This window comes from Hemitrygon akajei, chromosome 6 (assembly GCF_048418815.1).
Source record: "Hemitrygon akajei chromosome 6, sHemAka1.3, whole genome shotgun sequence".
In the NCBI taxonomy this organism is placed as follows: domain Eukaryota; kingdom Metazoa; phylum Chordata; class Chondrichthyes; order Myliobatiformes; family Dasyatidae; genus Hemitrygon; species Hemitrygon akajei.
This window is the reverse complement of record NC_133129.1, coordinates 78,723,754-78,736,745: the sequence shown is the minus strand read 5'-3', so window position 1 is coordinate 78,736,745 and position 12,992 is coordinate 78,723,754. Positions and strand designations below refer to the sequence as shown.

General features: G+C 37.9%; 1 protein-coding gene across 1 annotated transcript in view; it reads left to right on the top strand.

Moving 5' to 3' along the window:
• dnah6 (dynein, axonemal, heavy chain 6) overlaps positions 1–12,992 on the top strand; it is a 352,146-nt gene that overhangs the window by 322,086 nt on the left and 17,068 nt on the right. Inside the window, exons 71-73 of the mRNA XM_073050010.1 lie at positions 1,494–1,623; positions 2,770–2,897; positions 6,618–6,803. Of these exons, the coding sequence (XP_072906111.1) occupies positions 1,494–1,623; positions 2,770–2,897; positions 6,618–6,803 (444 nt within the window). The remainder of the gene's footprint in view (positions 1–1,493; positions 1,624–2,769; positions 2,898–6,617; positions 6,804–12,992) is intronic.

Sequence of the window (12,992 nt, the reverse complement as noted above, 5' to 3'; positions counted from 1 at the left end):
CCAGAGAGTAGTGGTGGATAGCTGTTTGTCAGGTTGGAGGCCAGTGACTAGTGGTGTGCCTCAGGGATCTGTATTGGGTCCAATGTTGTTTGTCATATACATTAATGATCTGGATGATGGGGTGGTAAATTGGATTAGTAAGTATGCAGATGATACTAAGGTAGGTGGTGTTGTAGATTATGAAGTAGGTTTTCAAAGCTTGCAGAGAAATTTAGGCCAGTTAGAAGAGTGGGCTGAACGATGGTAGATGGAGTTTAATGCTGATAAGTGTGAGGTGCTACATTTTGGTAGGAATAATCCAAATAGGACTTACATGGTAAATGGTAGGGCATTGAAGAATGCAGTAGAACAGAGTGATCTAGGAATAATGGTGCATAGTTCCCTGAAGGTGGAATCTCATGTGGATAGGGTGGTGAAGAAAGCTTTTGGTATGTTGGCCTTTATAAATCAGAGCATTGAGTATAGGAGTTGGGATGTAATGTTAAAATTGTACAAGGCATTGGTAAGGCCAAATTTGGAGTATTGTGTACAATTCTGGTCACTGAATTATAGGAAAGATATCAACAAAACAGAGAAGGCTTACTAGAATGTTACCTGGGTTTCGGCACCTAAGTTACAGGGAAAAGCTGAACAAGTTAGGTCTTTATTCTTTGGAGCGTAGAAGGTAGAGGGGGGACTTGATAGAGGTATTTAAAATAATGAGGGGGATAGAGCAAGTTGACGTGGATAGGCTTTTTCCATTGAGAGTAGGGGAGATTCAAACAAGAGGACATGATTTGAGAATTAGGGGGTAAAAGTTTAAGGGTAACACGGGGGGAATTTCTTTACTCAGAGAGTGGTAGCTGTGTGGAATAAGCTTCCAGTAGAAGTGGTAGAGGCAGGTTTGGTATTGTCATTTAAAATAAAATAGGATAGGTATATGGACAGGAAAGGAATGGAGGGTCATGGGCTGAGTGCGGGCCAGTGGAACTAGGTGAGTGTAAGCGTTGGCACGGACTAGAAGGGCCGAGATGGCCTGTTTCCGTGCTGAATTGTTATATGGTTATATATGTGATGATCTTCTTCAATCAATGAATTGGTAACAGGTGGTGTTAAAGTGAAGAATGATTACAAAACTTGTTACAGACAATAGTTTGCTCAAAAATGGACTATTCTAGGATAAGTAGCTTTTGAGCATGAAGCAATTCCTGTTGAAAAAGAAATATAATACACAAATAAAAAAGAAAAATATGAAAATGAAAAGTCAAATATTAATCAAGTTGGATTAGGTTATTTAGTTCTGATGTATGGTAGCACTAGAATAAATACTAAATAATTGTATAGTAGAATTTTTACTTGCTTAAATTTACTATCTTCAAATAAATTGTGTTATTGATTTTCCTCTGTGAAACAATTCATTAAAGTTAAGTTAAGCTTTCTTTTTTAGAACTTAAAACAGTTTTGAGTGGAAGTATTCAAAAATTATTTTAATGTCTGTTCACCACTTATTCCAGCGCAAGGAAACCAACAACATGATACTGACAGTTCTTGAAGTACAGCCCAATGTCATTGCACGTGGAGCTGGCAAAAGCAGTGATGAAGTTGTTAATGAATTAGCAGATTCTATTCTCTCAAAACTTCCAGGTAAACACATTTATTATTTTTCATACCAGCTAACCTGTTAGCTATTTGGAACAGGCTGTTTAGCCCACCATGCAAATGCCTATCAGCTCCAATCCATTTACCTGTTTATTGGTTCAAGGGTAACATATCAGCAAGGATGGAAGATTAACAGACCGTTAAATTGTCTGAACTGATCAGTTTTAGATTGGTTGCTAATTAACAGTAGATGTCACCAGTATTATTCAGAATATTTTAAATTTAAAAAGTGAGAAGCTAGAAAACAGTGGAGTAATAATAGATTTAGATGTACTCTTTGTGAAATGCCAAATATAATGTAGATCTAACAGAATAACTGCAGGTACAGCAAGCAATTAAGAGGCAAATTGGCTATAATGATGTGAATGGAGTACAAAATAAAGTTTTACTGAGACTACATCGCCTTTGTGAGTGTGTGTTTGGACTACTGTATGCAGATTTGGTGTATGGACCCAAATAAGAATAAACAAGATAAAAACAGAAAATTCTTGAAATATTAGGCAGGTTAAGCAACACCTTTGAAGAGGAAAACAAAGGTAACGTTTCAGGTAAGCAGCGCTTTCAAAAGTGCCAGTAAAAATTAGAGATCAAGCAGATTTTAAATAGCAGAGGAAAAGACAGGTGTGGAGGTGGTGTGGAAAGAACAAAGGGAATGTTCTTCATTAGGTAGAGACCAACAATGAATGCATTACACAAATGACTGTAATGGTGTCAGGAGAGAGATTTATGGTGACTTGTTCATCAGAATTGGATTTATTTACACTGACATTGGTCATGAGATTTGTTGTATTGTGGTAACAGTACCATGCAGGCATAACAAATTACCATACAATAAAGAATAAAGTAAATACTCCACAAGAAGAATAGTGAGTTTATCTTCGTGGGTGCATGGACCATACAGAAATCCGATGGCAGAGGGGAAGAAGTGTTCCTAAAATGTTGAGTTAACATCTACTGTTAATTAGCAACCAATCTAAATGAGTGTTTTGTCTGAAGGATATAAGTGTGAATAGAGGAAAGAGGAGAAAGATAATGTCAATTCGTGAAATTCAAGATATCACAAGGAAATTCAAAATTGCCTACAAGTCTAATGACAAAATTGTATTCCTTTTCTCCAAATGTTTATTTCAGTTAATCTTGACCTTGAAGATGCAACTCAATCACTATTTGTTAGAGATCAGAAAGGACGCTTGAATTCATTAACCACCGTACTAGGACAAGAAGTTGATCGCTTTAATAGTCTCCTGGCCGTACTAAAAGTGAGTAATGCTTTCAGTACTGTCACTTTCTCACTTGCAAATTATAGTGTGAAATTGTCTTGCAGCTTTTTGCTATGGACATGATGACCGAATTAATTTTGACTTAGTATCCTTACCTTAAATTAGTTGTTGGAGTCTTCATTAGTTTTACTAAATTTGTTGTGGCTATGTATATTGTCAAATGGACAGCATCAAATATTGTTAACACCAAAAGAAAAATGCTTATTTAATATGAAGAACATATAAAATCAATATTTTTGATAATTCTAATATTTCAGTTACTGTCAGATCTGCACAGGCAGGAACCTCCCAGCCTCCACCCAGCTAACAGGAGTCACCTGCTACTCATTTCCAACTCATCACCTGCAGCCTATTTAAACCCAGCTCTCATCCACAGTCCTTTGTATACCCATTCAGTCAGCTAGCCTCAACCAATTGCTCTTAGCCTTCAGTTGCCTTGTTGTGTTAAGTATCTATTTTTTCTTGTGGTCCCTCATGACTTATTATTTGCAGTTTATTAGTAAAGATAGAAGTACGGATATTGCTCCCTTGATCAGAAAGAGTCTATTCACAGAACAGTAGGAGTCTATTCATACTCCGTAGAGCTACTAGTATCTCCAAGGATAATGTCAGATTATCTATCAGATACTCTGGAATTCCCTTGAAGTAGTAGTGTCCAGAACCATGATGGTAGCTGTATGAGCTTCCGTAATAGTAAGCTGAGACTGCATGATTACTGTCTGGGCTTTCACTGTTGCACCTATATTTTCAAAGACGCTGCTTTTCTGCAGTGAATCTGAGAATTCAACCAACAGTTTATTACTATTGACTCCAATAAATGTCTGCTGATGGATATGACATCCATTTTATATTGGAAGGATGTGGACTCCTCAAAACCACACCACAAAAGTCTGTGTGGGTATCCTTTAGGTGGATATATTCATGAAGAAGACATATGATCTGTTGACCTTCCTAGGCTAAGCCACTGGAAGTAACAGTTGGGACGTCCTATTGCTGCTCCATAAAACAATGGTTAGACTACACGGAGTATTGTGTGCCGTTCAGTTTACCTTAACATGGGTAGCAATAGAAAAAGTGCAGAAGAGTTTCACCATGATTTTCCCAGAATGGAGAGCTGTAGTTATACTCTGAGATACGATAGGCTGGGCTTTTCTACATTGGAACTTAGAAGGCTGAGGAATGATCTTACAGGGTTTATAAAATTATGAGGGACATTAATAAGATAGTTGGTTAGACTCTTTTTCTTGAAGCAGGGGAGCCTAGAACAAAAGGACATTGGTTTAAGGTGAGAGAAGAGAAATTCTGGAGGGCTGAAGTGTGGGTGGTAGTTATTGTGAACAAGCTGTCAAAGGAGGTAGTGAAGGTAGCTCAAATTACATTGTTTAAATACAAATGGATAAACAGATAAGAAAGTAAGAGAGGGAATACGGAATTGCTAAACAGTTAAATTCACCATTAAAAACTGAAGAATAGGGCACTGTTCCTCATGGTGTCATTAAGTATCATTGGTACAGTGATTTCTATTTTTAGTTCAAAAACATATTGAATTTCTTCCTTCTAAATATTTGTTTTGGATGTTTTTGTCACCTACAAAGAACACAACTTGTTAAAAAAAAGATACAATTCAGATGCAACTGATTAAAATTGAAATAGATTTTAATCATTGATTTATAAAATTAGGTAACACCTTTGTAAAGTCAATGCTATAACACAGTGTGTAACCACTCATAAACTATGAGATACAATCTTCATTTTAGCCTATGAATGTTGTTGATTAATATTTTATGCTGCAATATTCCTTTCTTTTTGAATGATTGGAATCTTCTAGGACACTATTAGTTTGCATGTTAAATGATGAAAATGAGATGATTATTACTGAAAACATGTCTAAAATAATTTCAATGCTGAATCAAAGTGTAGAACTTGTGTTCTCTTGACATTCTTCAATGTTGTAAGTTCCTTCCACATCTGTAAATTGTCCTTAAAGTATAATGAATGGTGGAATCTGAGATGTGGTTGCACGTGTGGGCAGAACAAAACAAGCTTGGGTAGGATTTATTTTTTTTAATTTTGTATTTTGAATTTTTGAAATTAATTTATTTTGGTCAGTACAAGCATAACAAAAAGCATCATTTACAACGATAAGTTTAAAAATCATTTGATGTTTTGTATGGACTCATTGGACCAAAGGGCCCATTTCTGTGCTGTATCCTCTGTGATTCTATGACTCTATTATGAATATTAGTGGCTGCTCTATAGAAGGAAAAATGAAGAAAGCCATTGGTAGACCTTTCCTTAAATTCTCTTGCCCCTTAAAGAAGTTCAGCTTTGTGATTTACATAGGACAGATGATTATGTTCTTGTAATCAAACAGCTTGGTTGCAGGCTTTCTAACTACTACCAATGCAGTTAACAATATTACTTAATAGCTATTACAGACCCTTAATTTAGCTGAAGATTTAAAAACAAACATCAATGCTGAAAAACTGAAATGGAAATATAAGATACTGGGCAAACTTACACTTTGCTGAGCCTTTGTTGCCATTATTCTTAGCCATTATTTTCATATTTTTGACAAGCTACATATAGCTGTTCAACATCCCCAACAAAAAGACGGTAAAGAAGTTTCAAATTTTGAGCCACTGTGGTTAAAAAAATAAACTGGGAGCTTTGCAACCAAAAGAAGCAGGAAGTGAGAAGAATGAAATGGAAGGGCTAGTGTCATGAGGAGGGCAAGCAATTGAGAGATGGGCAGGTAGTTACAATGTCCCTTTTTTTTGAAAACTTTCCTTTTTATTGCAGCATAATTGTTTTAAAAATTGTTGGTTAGGTTGCATTAACAGCCAGATTTCTTGTTTTCAACCACCTTGTTGTCCTACTTCAACTTTTGGTTAAGTAATGTCTCTGGTTTAAAATTCTCACAAAAAAATCCTTTCACTGTCTTGCCCTCTAATGTCTAATAACCATAAAATGTTGTGCTACTCCTTCAAATCTTTCTTCTTCACCTCCCCTGAATTCAATCCAACCAATAAGCACAGCTATCCTATCACCTGTCAACTGCTAGGTTTAAATTTCTGGGTGGTTCTCATAGTAACCTGATTTTCTACTCACCTATCCTCCTTAAAGATACTTCTGCAAACATAATGTATCTTGTGTGGTCCATTGGGGTTATCTATTAGATGACCCTTCTATGAAGTATCTGGGTTTCATTACTGATGTTGAGGTACTGATGTTATATCTCTTTACATGGTAAACCCAGCTATTTTCCAATCTTTTGAGATTCCTCATGTATTGTTTGTCACTTTTACATTGTGCCTAATTTATCCTGCTCAGGATTTATGTTGTTTCGTTAAATGCCATGGATACTGAAAAGCATTCCTAGATTAAATAAAATGGATGGGATATCCCTAATTCTCTCAGCTCATATTTCTTCCAGAGATAGCCAAATAAGTTCGCACTGGACATTGGGACTCCTTATTGCATCCTTAAAGCTATGCCAGAAGTGGTGGCAAAAGCACAGCTGGAGCATGTTATTGCCTGCTGCACTAGATGCTGGCAAATATCATGCTGGACAGGCAAAGTGTACCTACTACAAGTCTGTGGAATATCTTGAGTTATTGCCATTTTAGCCAGATTATTGAAACCAGATTAAAAATATCCACTGCATTCTTTGATGATCGCTTTTCCCTGTCTATCCAGGACTCTTTGGTTATATTAAATAAGGCCATTGCAGGATTTGTGGTAATGTCTGAAGAGGTAGAAAAGGTGTACACCAGCTTCCTGAACAATCAAGTTCCATCCTTGTGGGCTGCTGCAGCTTATCCATCGCTCAAACCCTTGGGATCATGGGTGAAGGACTTTATATTGAGGACAGAGTTTATAGCGGTGAGACATAATGTAATGTACTAAATTCTTGTTAGTTGTGATTGTGAAAAACTGATTCCATTTATAGCTTGTTTTTTTTTACATAAGAAATGACTGATGTTATGGCTGATTTCAAGGATTAGGTAAGACTTGTAGAACCAATGCATAATACGTTATGCTTTGTAATTTTTTGTGATAATTAGGTACTTGTTTCAACTAAGAATCAATTATAACTTTCTGTGCATCAAATTATTAAAGAACTCTTTAAAATTCTGGATTGGAATCATTTCATAGTAATACTTTGGTTATTCTATTGTAGTATCCAGATGAGATAGATGGGCAAGTGAATAGATCCATTGTCATTTTTTATCTGGTTAAGAAAATAATTGTATACGAGCCTTAATTCATTATATTTGTTTCTAAGTAAAAAGGTGGGTTCAAAACCCACACCAGAGCATTATGGGTGTACTGCATTGTTAATTTAACTGTCTTTCCAATAGAAAAATCTTTGCAGTTAACCAGAATTCACTTGCTCTTTCTCCAATCTAGTGTATTGCATTTGATATTCATGTGTGGCCTCCTCTGGATTGGAGAATATTTAGATTTGTGGAATACCTATATGCAGTCCCTAGGAGTGTCACTGAATTTCCAGAATAGATGCCTCTTTACTTCACATCTTACTTCCACTCTGACTTCTCTCGGTGGGTAAGCATCAACTAGAATATTGTAGCCTGCAGGATTCAACATTGACTTCTTCACTTCTGTTTCTTTCCATCTGTTTGTATTAGGACTGGCTTTTCAAGCTTGCCATTCTTCTCTGCTTATTTTCTCCTTTCATTGTAGGCCAAACTATATAACACCACCTAGCCTTTACAAGATTACCAATATATTATACAGAGAAAGTGGCTTAACCATCCATTCAATGGCTTCATCATTTTGCTCTGTTACAGACATATCCTTTTTCCCACCCATTTTCCTCTATGACCTTCTCTGCTACTTAGACTAACTTGATTTCTCTATTTCAAAGTCTGATGAGGGATGTTTTTGACCTCAAATGTTAACTGTTTCTCTTTCCACAGATGCTGCCTGACCTGTCCTTATCTATAAATAACATACATGTGAGAGAATTAGTAAGCATTTTAAATGGGATAGAAAGAGGCAGTAAAAAGTTAGTTTCACATAAGGTCGTAAAGCATTGATCAACAATTCACATTTACCTATCAGGTTTAAATGAGGATAAACTGATTTGTAAATTAGCTCCCATTGAAAATAATGTGGATGTATTGATGCTAACATTTTGCCTCTGGGTAGAGTTAAGAGTCAGAATCCATATTTCTATTGCATGGTATTACATTTATCTGAATTAGACTGATGAAGTTGTGTAAGTACTTTGTTTACACCAAAGATAAGATTTAATAAACCATTTTTTCCCTTTGGTGAAAAAAGATTGTTTAAAGTTCAACAAATGCATGTTTAAAGCTTTGGTGATCATTTTGTTTGTGATCGGTAATTCAGGATGTTTTGAGGACTCTTCTAGGACTTTCAATCTGCATTAAAAATTTGGGATTCTCTTTAGGAACAAAGGTTCAAAGGCAGCATGATTATCAACACCCCCCCCCCAAATTCCTCCTCCCCCACAGAAAAAACATAAACAGGGCAGGCACATCGACCCCCAAGTTCCCCCTCCACGCACAAAAAAAAACCCAAGAAAGATTGGGCGAAAAACACAGAATATAAAAAACTATAAAAGTGAAAAATAACTATAGTCCAAGTCCATATCCAAAACACAGAAAACCTGTGCAACATTTTTGGGCACAGCAGCAGGCTCTCCCTTCAAAAGACAGGCAGCTAGCACTCACCTTTTGCATTTGCCTGAATGTTTCAATCTCCTTTGCCATCTTAATTAGCATGCAATGGAAGCTTTAATCAGTGAAATTGAGTCAAACATCAGCTTGTGCCCCATCCACAGCCTGCCTACAACAAGGTTCATGCACGCTACCTCTGTTTCCCAAATCCTCTTGGAGACTGAAGAGCTCTGAAGCACCGAAACGAACACCAAACTTTTGTATTCACCCCAGTGTTTCAATCTCTCTTGTTTTAATTGGCGAAATGGAGTCAAACATTGGCTCACTCCCTGTCCCACGGCCTGTCCGCTATGAGGTTTGCACATATTGACTCTGCCTTCCAGAATCCTCTCTGAGATTGCAGAGCACTGGAATACTCAAATGATTTTCAAATAGTAAATCACAGGCTCCAAAAACTCCAGAATCACATCCAAGACAAAAAAAATGTAAAAGACATAAAAGAAGTGAAGTATATTGTTTCGGGATTGATCCAGAAGATGTTGACTGAAGGAGTATTGTATGCAGATGTCATCTTGGCCAGACATTCCTCTACAATAAAGCCTTATAGGTTAATTTTCTGCCAATATTCTTTTAGTCTTTGAAAGTAGACTTACTGTTCCTGTTTCACAGTATCAGTCATCTCCCAAGATTGTAGCTGAACAGTGATTTCAGTTTGGAATCTTTTAAGTGAATGTTGGTAGGCCATTTAACTAGGAGTATTTAAGGAAAAGATTTACATTTGCCAGTAAGGCTCACTGGATAGTAAATAGGGAAAAGGATTAGTCTCCCTGATCCCCCTTTTTCACATACACTTAATAGTAATGTTGGCTAGCAGTAGAAATGCATGACCTCTTCTCAATGTAATGCATCTATTTACTAATTTCTCCGTGGAACATTGTGCCATCTGGAGACATCATAGGTTGCTATGCAACTGCTCTGCCTGAAATCTTCAGAACTCCAGAGAGTATGGACACAGCTGAGCACATCGTGAAGACAAGTCTTCCCTCCATGAACTCTGACTATACTTTTTGCAGCCTGGTAAAATAGACAACATAATCAAAGACCTCTCTTACCTCTGATATTCTTGCTTTTGAACCTTCAAATTATGTAGAAGATACAAAAGCCTGGAAGCTCAAATTACTAGGTTCAAGGACAGCTTCTATCTTGCTGTTAGTTCCTCATAAAAAGCACGAGAGCTGCCTATTGTAGAGCCACAGGAGATGGCTGAGATTTTTATTGTCTATTTCTCCTTGGCACTTACTAACAAGAATATCATAGATGCCAAAGTAGTGAGTGTAATAAGTGGTGAGGTCTTAGCCCAGGTGCATATTGTAAGGAAGGTGTTAAAGCACATTGGGATGGGCAAATTCCCTGGCTGGACCAAATACACCACTGGACATTACGGAAGTGAGGGAAGGAATTACGGAGCCCCATATAGAGATATTTACTTTGTTGTTAGCTGCTCGTGAAGATCCAGAATACTAGAACGTGGCTACAGGACAGTGAATCTAACCTAATGTGAAGGGAACTTACAAGAAGGAATTCGGAATTCTGAGGGACAAAATCTACCATCACATGATTAGTCAAGGAACAATCAGCATAGTTTTGTGCCTGGGAGGTCGTGTCTGATGAAAACTATGGAGTTTTCGAAGAGGATAGATGAAAGTAGGGCAGTGGATGTTGCTTATATGGTCAATATCCCATTTGGCAGGGTGATCTCGAAGGCTAACTCATATGGGATTCAGGGGAAAGAAGTGGTTTCAGAATTGCTCAATGATAGGTAGCAGAGGGTGACGGTTGAAGGTCAATTCTCTCACTGGAGGCCTGTGACTAGTGGGATGCCTCAGGAGTCAGTATTGAGACCTCTGCTATTAATTACTTATAAAATGTTTTGAATATGATTGTACCTTGCATGATTAACAAGTTTGCTGATGCTACTAAATTAGGGCGTTTTGTTGATGGTGAACCAGATTATCTCTGTGCAGTGAATGGCAGAGCACTAACTAGTTTTGTGGAACAGGCGGACCTGAGTGTACAAATACACAGTTGCTGAAAGTGGCTGAACAAGCAGACAGGATGATGAAGAAAGTGTTTAGCATACTGGCCTTCATCAGTCAGGGCAGATTAGGAGTAAGGATATTACATTGGAGTTATGCAAGTTATTGGTGAGACTGCACTTAGAGTAATGTGTACAGTTTGGTCAGCCTGTTCGAGGACAGACATTGCCAAGCTGTGAACGGTGCAGAAGAGACTTATGGAGATGTGGCTAGGACTAGAAGACTTGAGTTATAGGGAGAGTTTGGCTACACTAGATATTTATACCTTCGAGGAAGAGTATGAGGGGTGATCTTATAGAAGTATATGGTAAGGTGGCTGATAATAGCCTTTTCTCCAATGCTGAGGAATATAAAACCGGATGCCATAAATGCAAGATAATAGAGGAAGGGTTTGAACGATACTTGAGAGACAATTTCTTTACACAGTGGATAATGAATACTTGAAATGAGTTGCTAGAGGAAGTGATCAAGGCAGGGACAATTGAAATACTTAAGAAGCAATTGGATAGGTAAATGAAGGGAAAGGATATCGAGGGTTATGGGCCAACCACAGGAAACAGGAACTTGCAGGGAAGATGCTATGATCAGCATGAACCAATTGGGCTGAACGACATGTTTCTGTGATGTATTACTCTATGAATGCTGGAGAGGGGTAGGAGCAGATAATTTGGGGAAACATTTAATTGCGGTAGGGGGAAATATGATACTATTAGACAGGAACTTGGGAGCAGATGTTCTCAGGGAAATGCACAGCAGAAATATGGCAAATGTTCAGGGAACATTTGCATGGTGTCCTGCATAGGTATGTTTTTTTGAGGCAGGGTAAAAGAACCATGGTGAACAAAGAATGTAGAAAATCTAATTAAGAAGAAAAGAAAAATGTATGAAAGGTTCAAGAAAGTAGGTACTGTTAGAGCTCTAGAAAATTACAAGATTGCCAGGAAGGAGCTTAAGAATAAAATTAGGAGAGCTAGAAGAGGAACATGAAGGCCTTGGTTTGCAGAATTAAGGAAATCCCTAAGACATTGTACAAGTATGTGAAGAGCAAGAGGATGAGCTGTGTCAGAATAGGACCAATTAAGTGTGGAGGTAGCGGAGGTACTTCATAAATATTTTTCTTCAGCATTTGCCAGGGAATAGGACTTTGGCAATTGTGGGGATAACTTACAGTGGACTGAAATGCTTGAACATATAGATATTAAAAAGAAGATGTGCTGGAGCTTTTGAAAAGCATTAAGTTAGATAAGTTGCCACGTCCAGACCCACAGTACGCTGGGGTATATCTGTGGGAGGCAAGGAATGAGATAGCTGAGCCTCTGTCAATGATCTTTGTGTCATCAATAGGGATGGGAGAAGTTTCAGAGGATTGGAGGGTTGCAAATGTTGTTCCCTTGTTCAAAAAAAAGGGAGTAGAGATAACCTGGGAAATTATAGACCAGTGAGCCTTACTTCAGTAGTGGGCAAGTTGTTGGAGAAGATCCTGAGATGCAGGATTTATAAGCATTTGGAGAGACATAAGGATACATGGGATCAAAGGAGACCTTGCTTTGTGGATCCAGAATTGGCTTGCCTACAAAAGGCAAAGAGTAGTTGTAAATGGCTTGTATTCTGCATGGAGGTCAGTGACCAGTTGTGTTTCACAGGGATCTGTTCTGGGACCCCTCCTCTTTGTGAATTTTATAAATGAGCTGGATGAGAAAGTAGAAGGGTGGGTTAGTAAGTTTGTGGTTGTTGTGGATACTCTGGAGGGTTGTCAGAGGTTACAGCGGGACATCGGTAGGATGCAGAACTGGGCTGAAAAGTAGCAGATGAAGTTCAACCCAGATACTTGTGAAGTGCTTCATTTTGGTAGGTCAAATTTGAAGACAGAATATAATATTAATGACAGTGTAGAGGATCAGAGAGATCTTGGGATTCGTGTCCATAGGACACTCAAAGCTGCTGTGCAGGTTGACACTGTTGTTAAGAAAGCAAATGGTGTGTTGGCCTTCATCAGCCATGAGATTGAGTTCAAAAACCGTGAGATATTGTGTTCAGTTCTGGTCACCTCACTACTGGAAGGTTGTGGATACTATGGAAAGAGTGAAGAGGAGATTTACAAGGATATTGCCTGGATTGAAGAGCATGACTTATGAAAATAGATTGAGTGAACTTGGCTTTTTCTCCTTGGAGCAACGGAGGAAGAGAGGTGACTTGATAGGGATGTATAAGATGATGAGAGGCATTGATCATGTGGATAGCCAGAGGTTTTTTTCCCAGGGCTGAAATGGCTTACATGAGGGGGCATAGTTTTAAGATGCTCAGAAGTA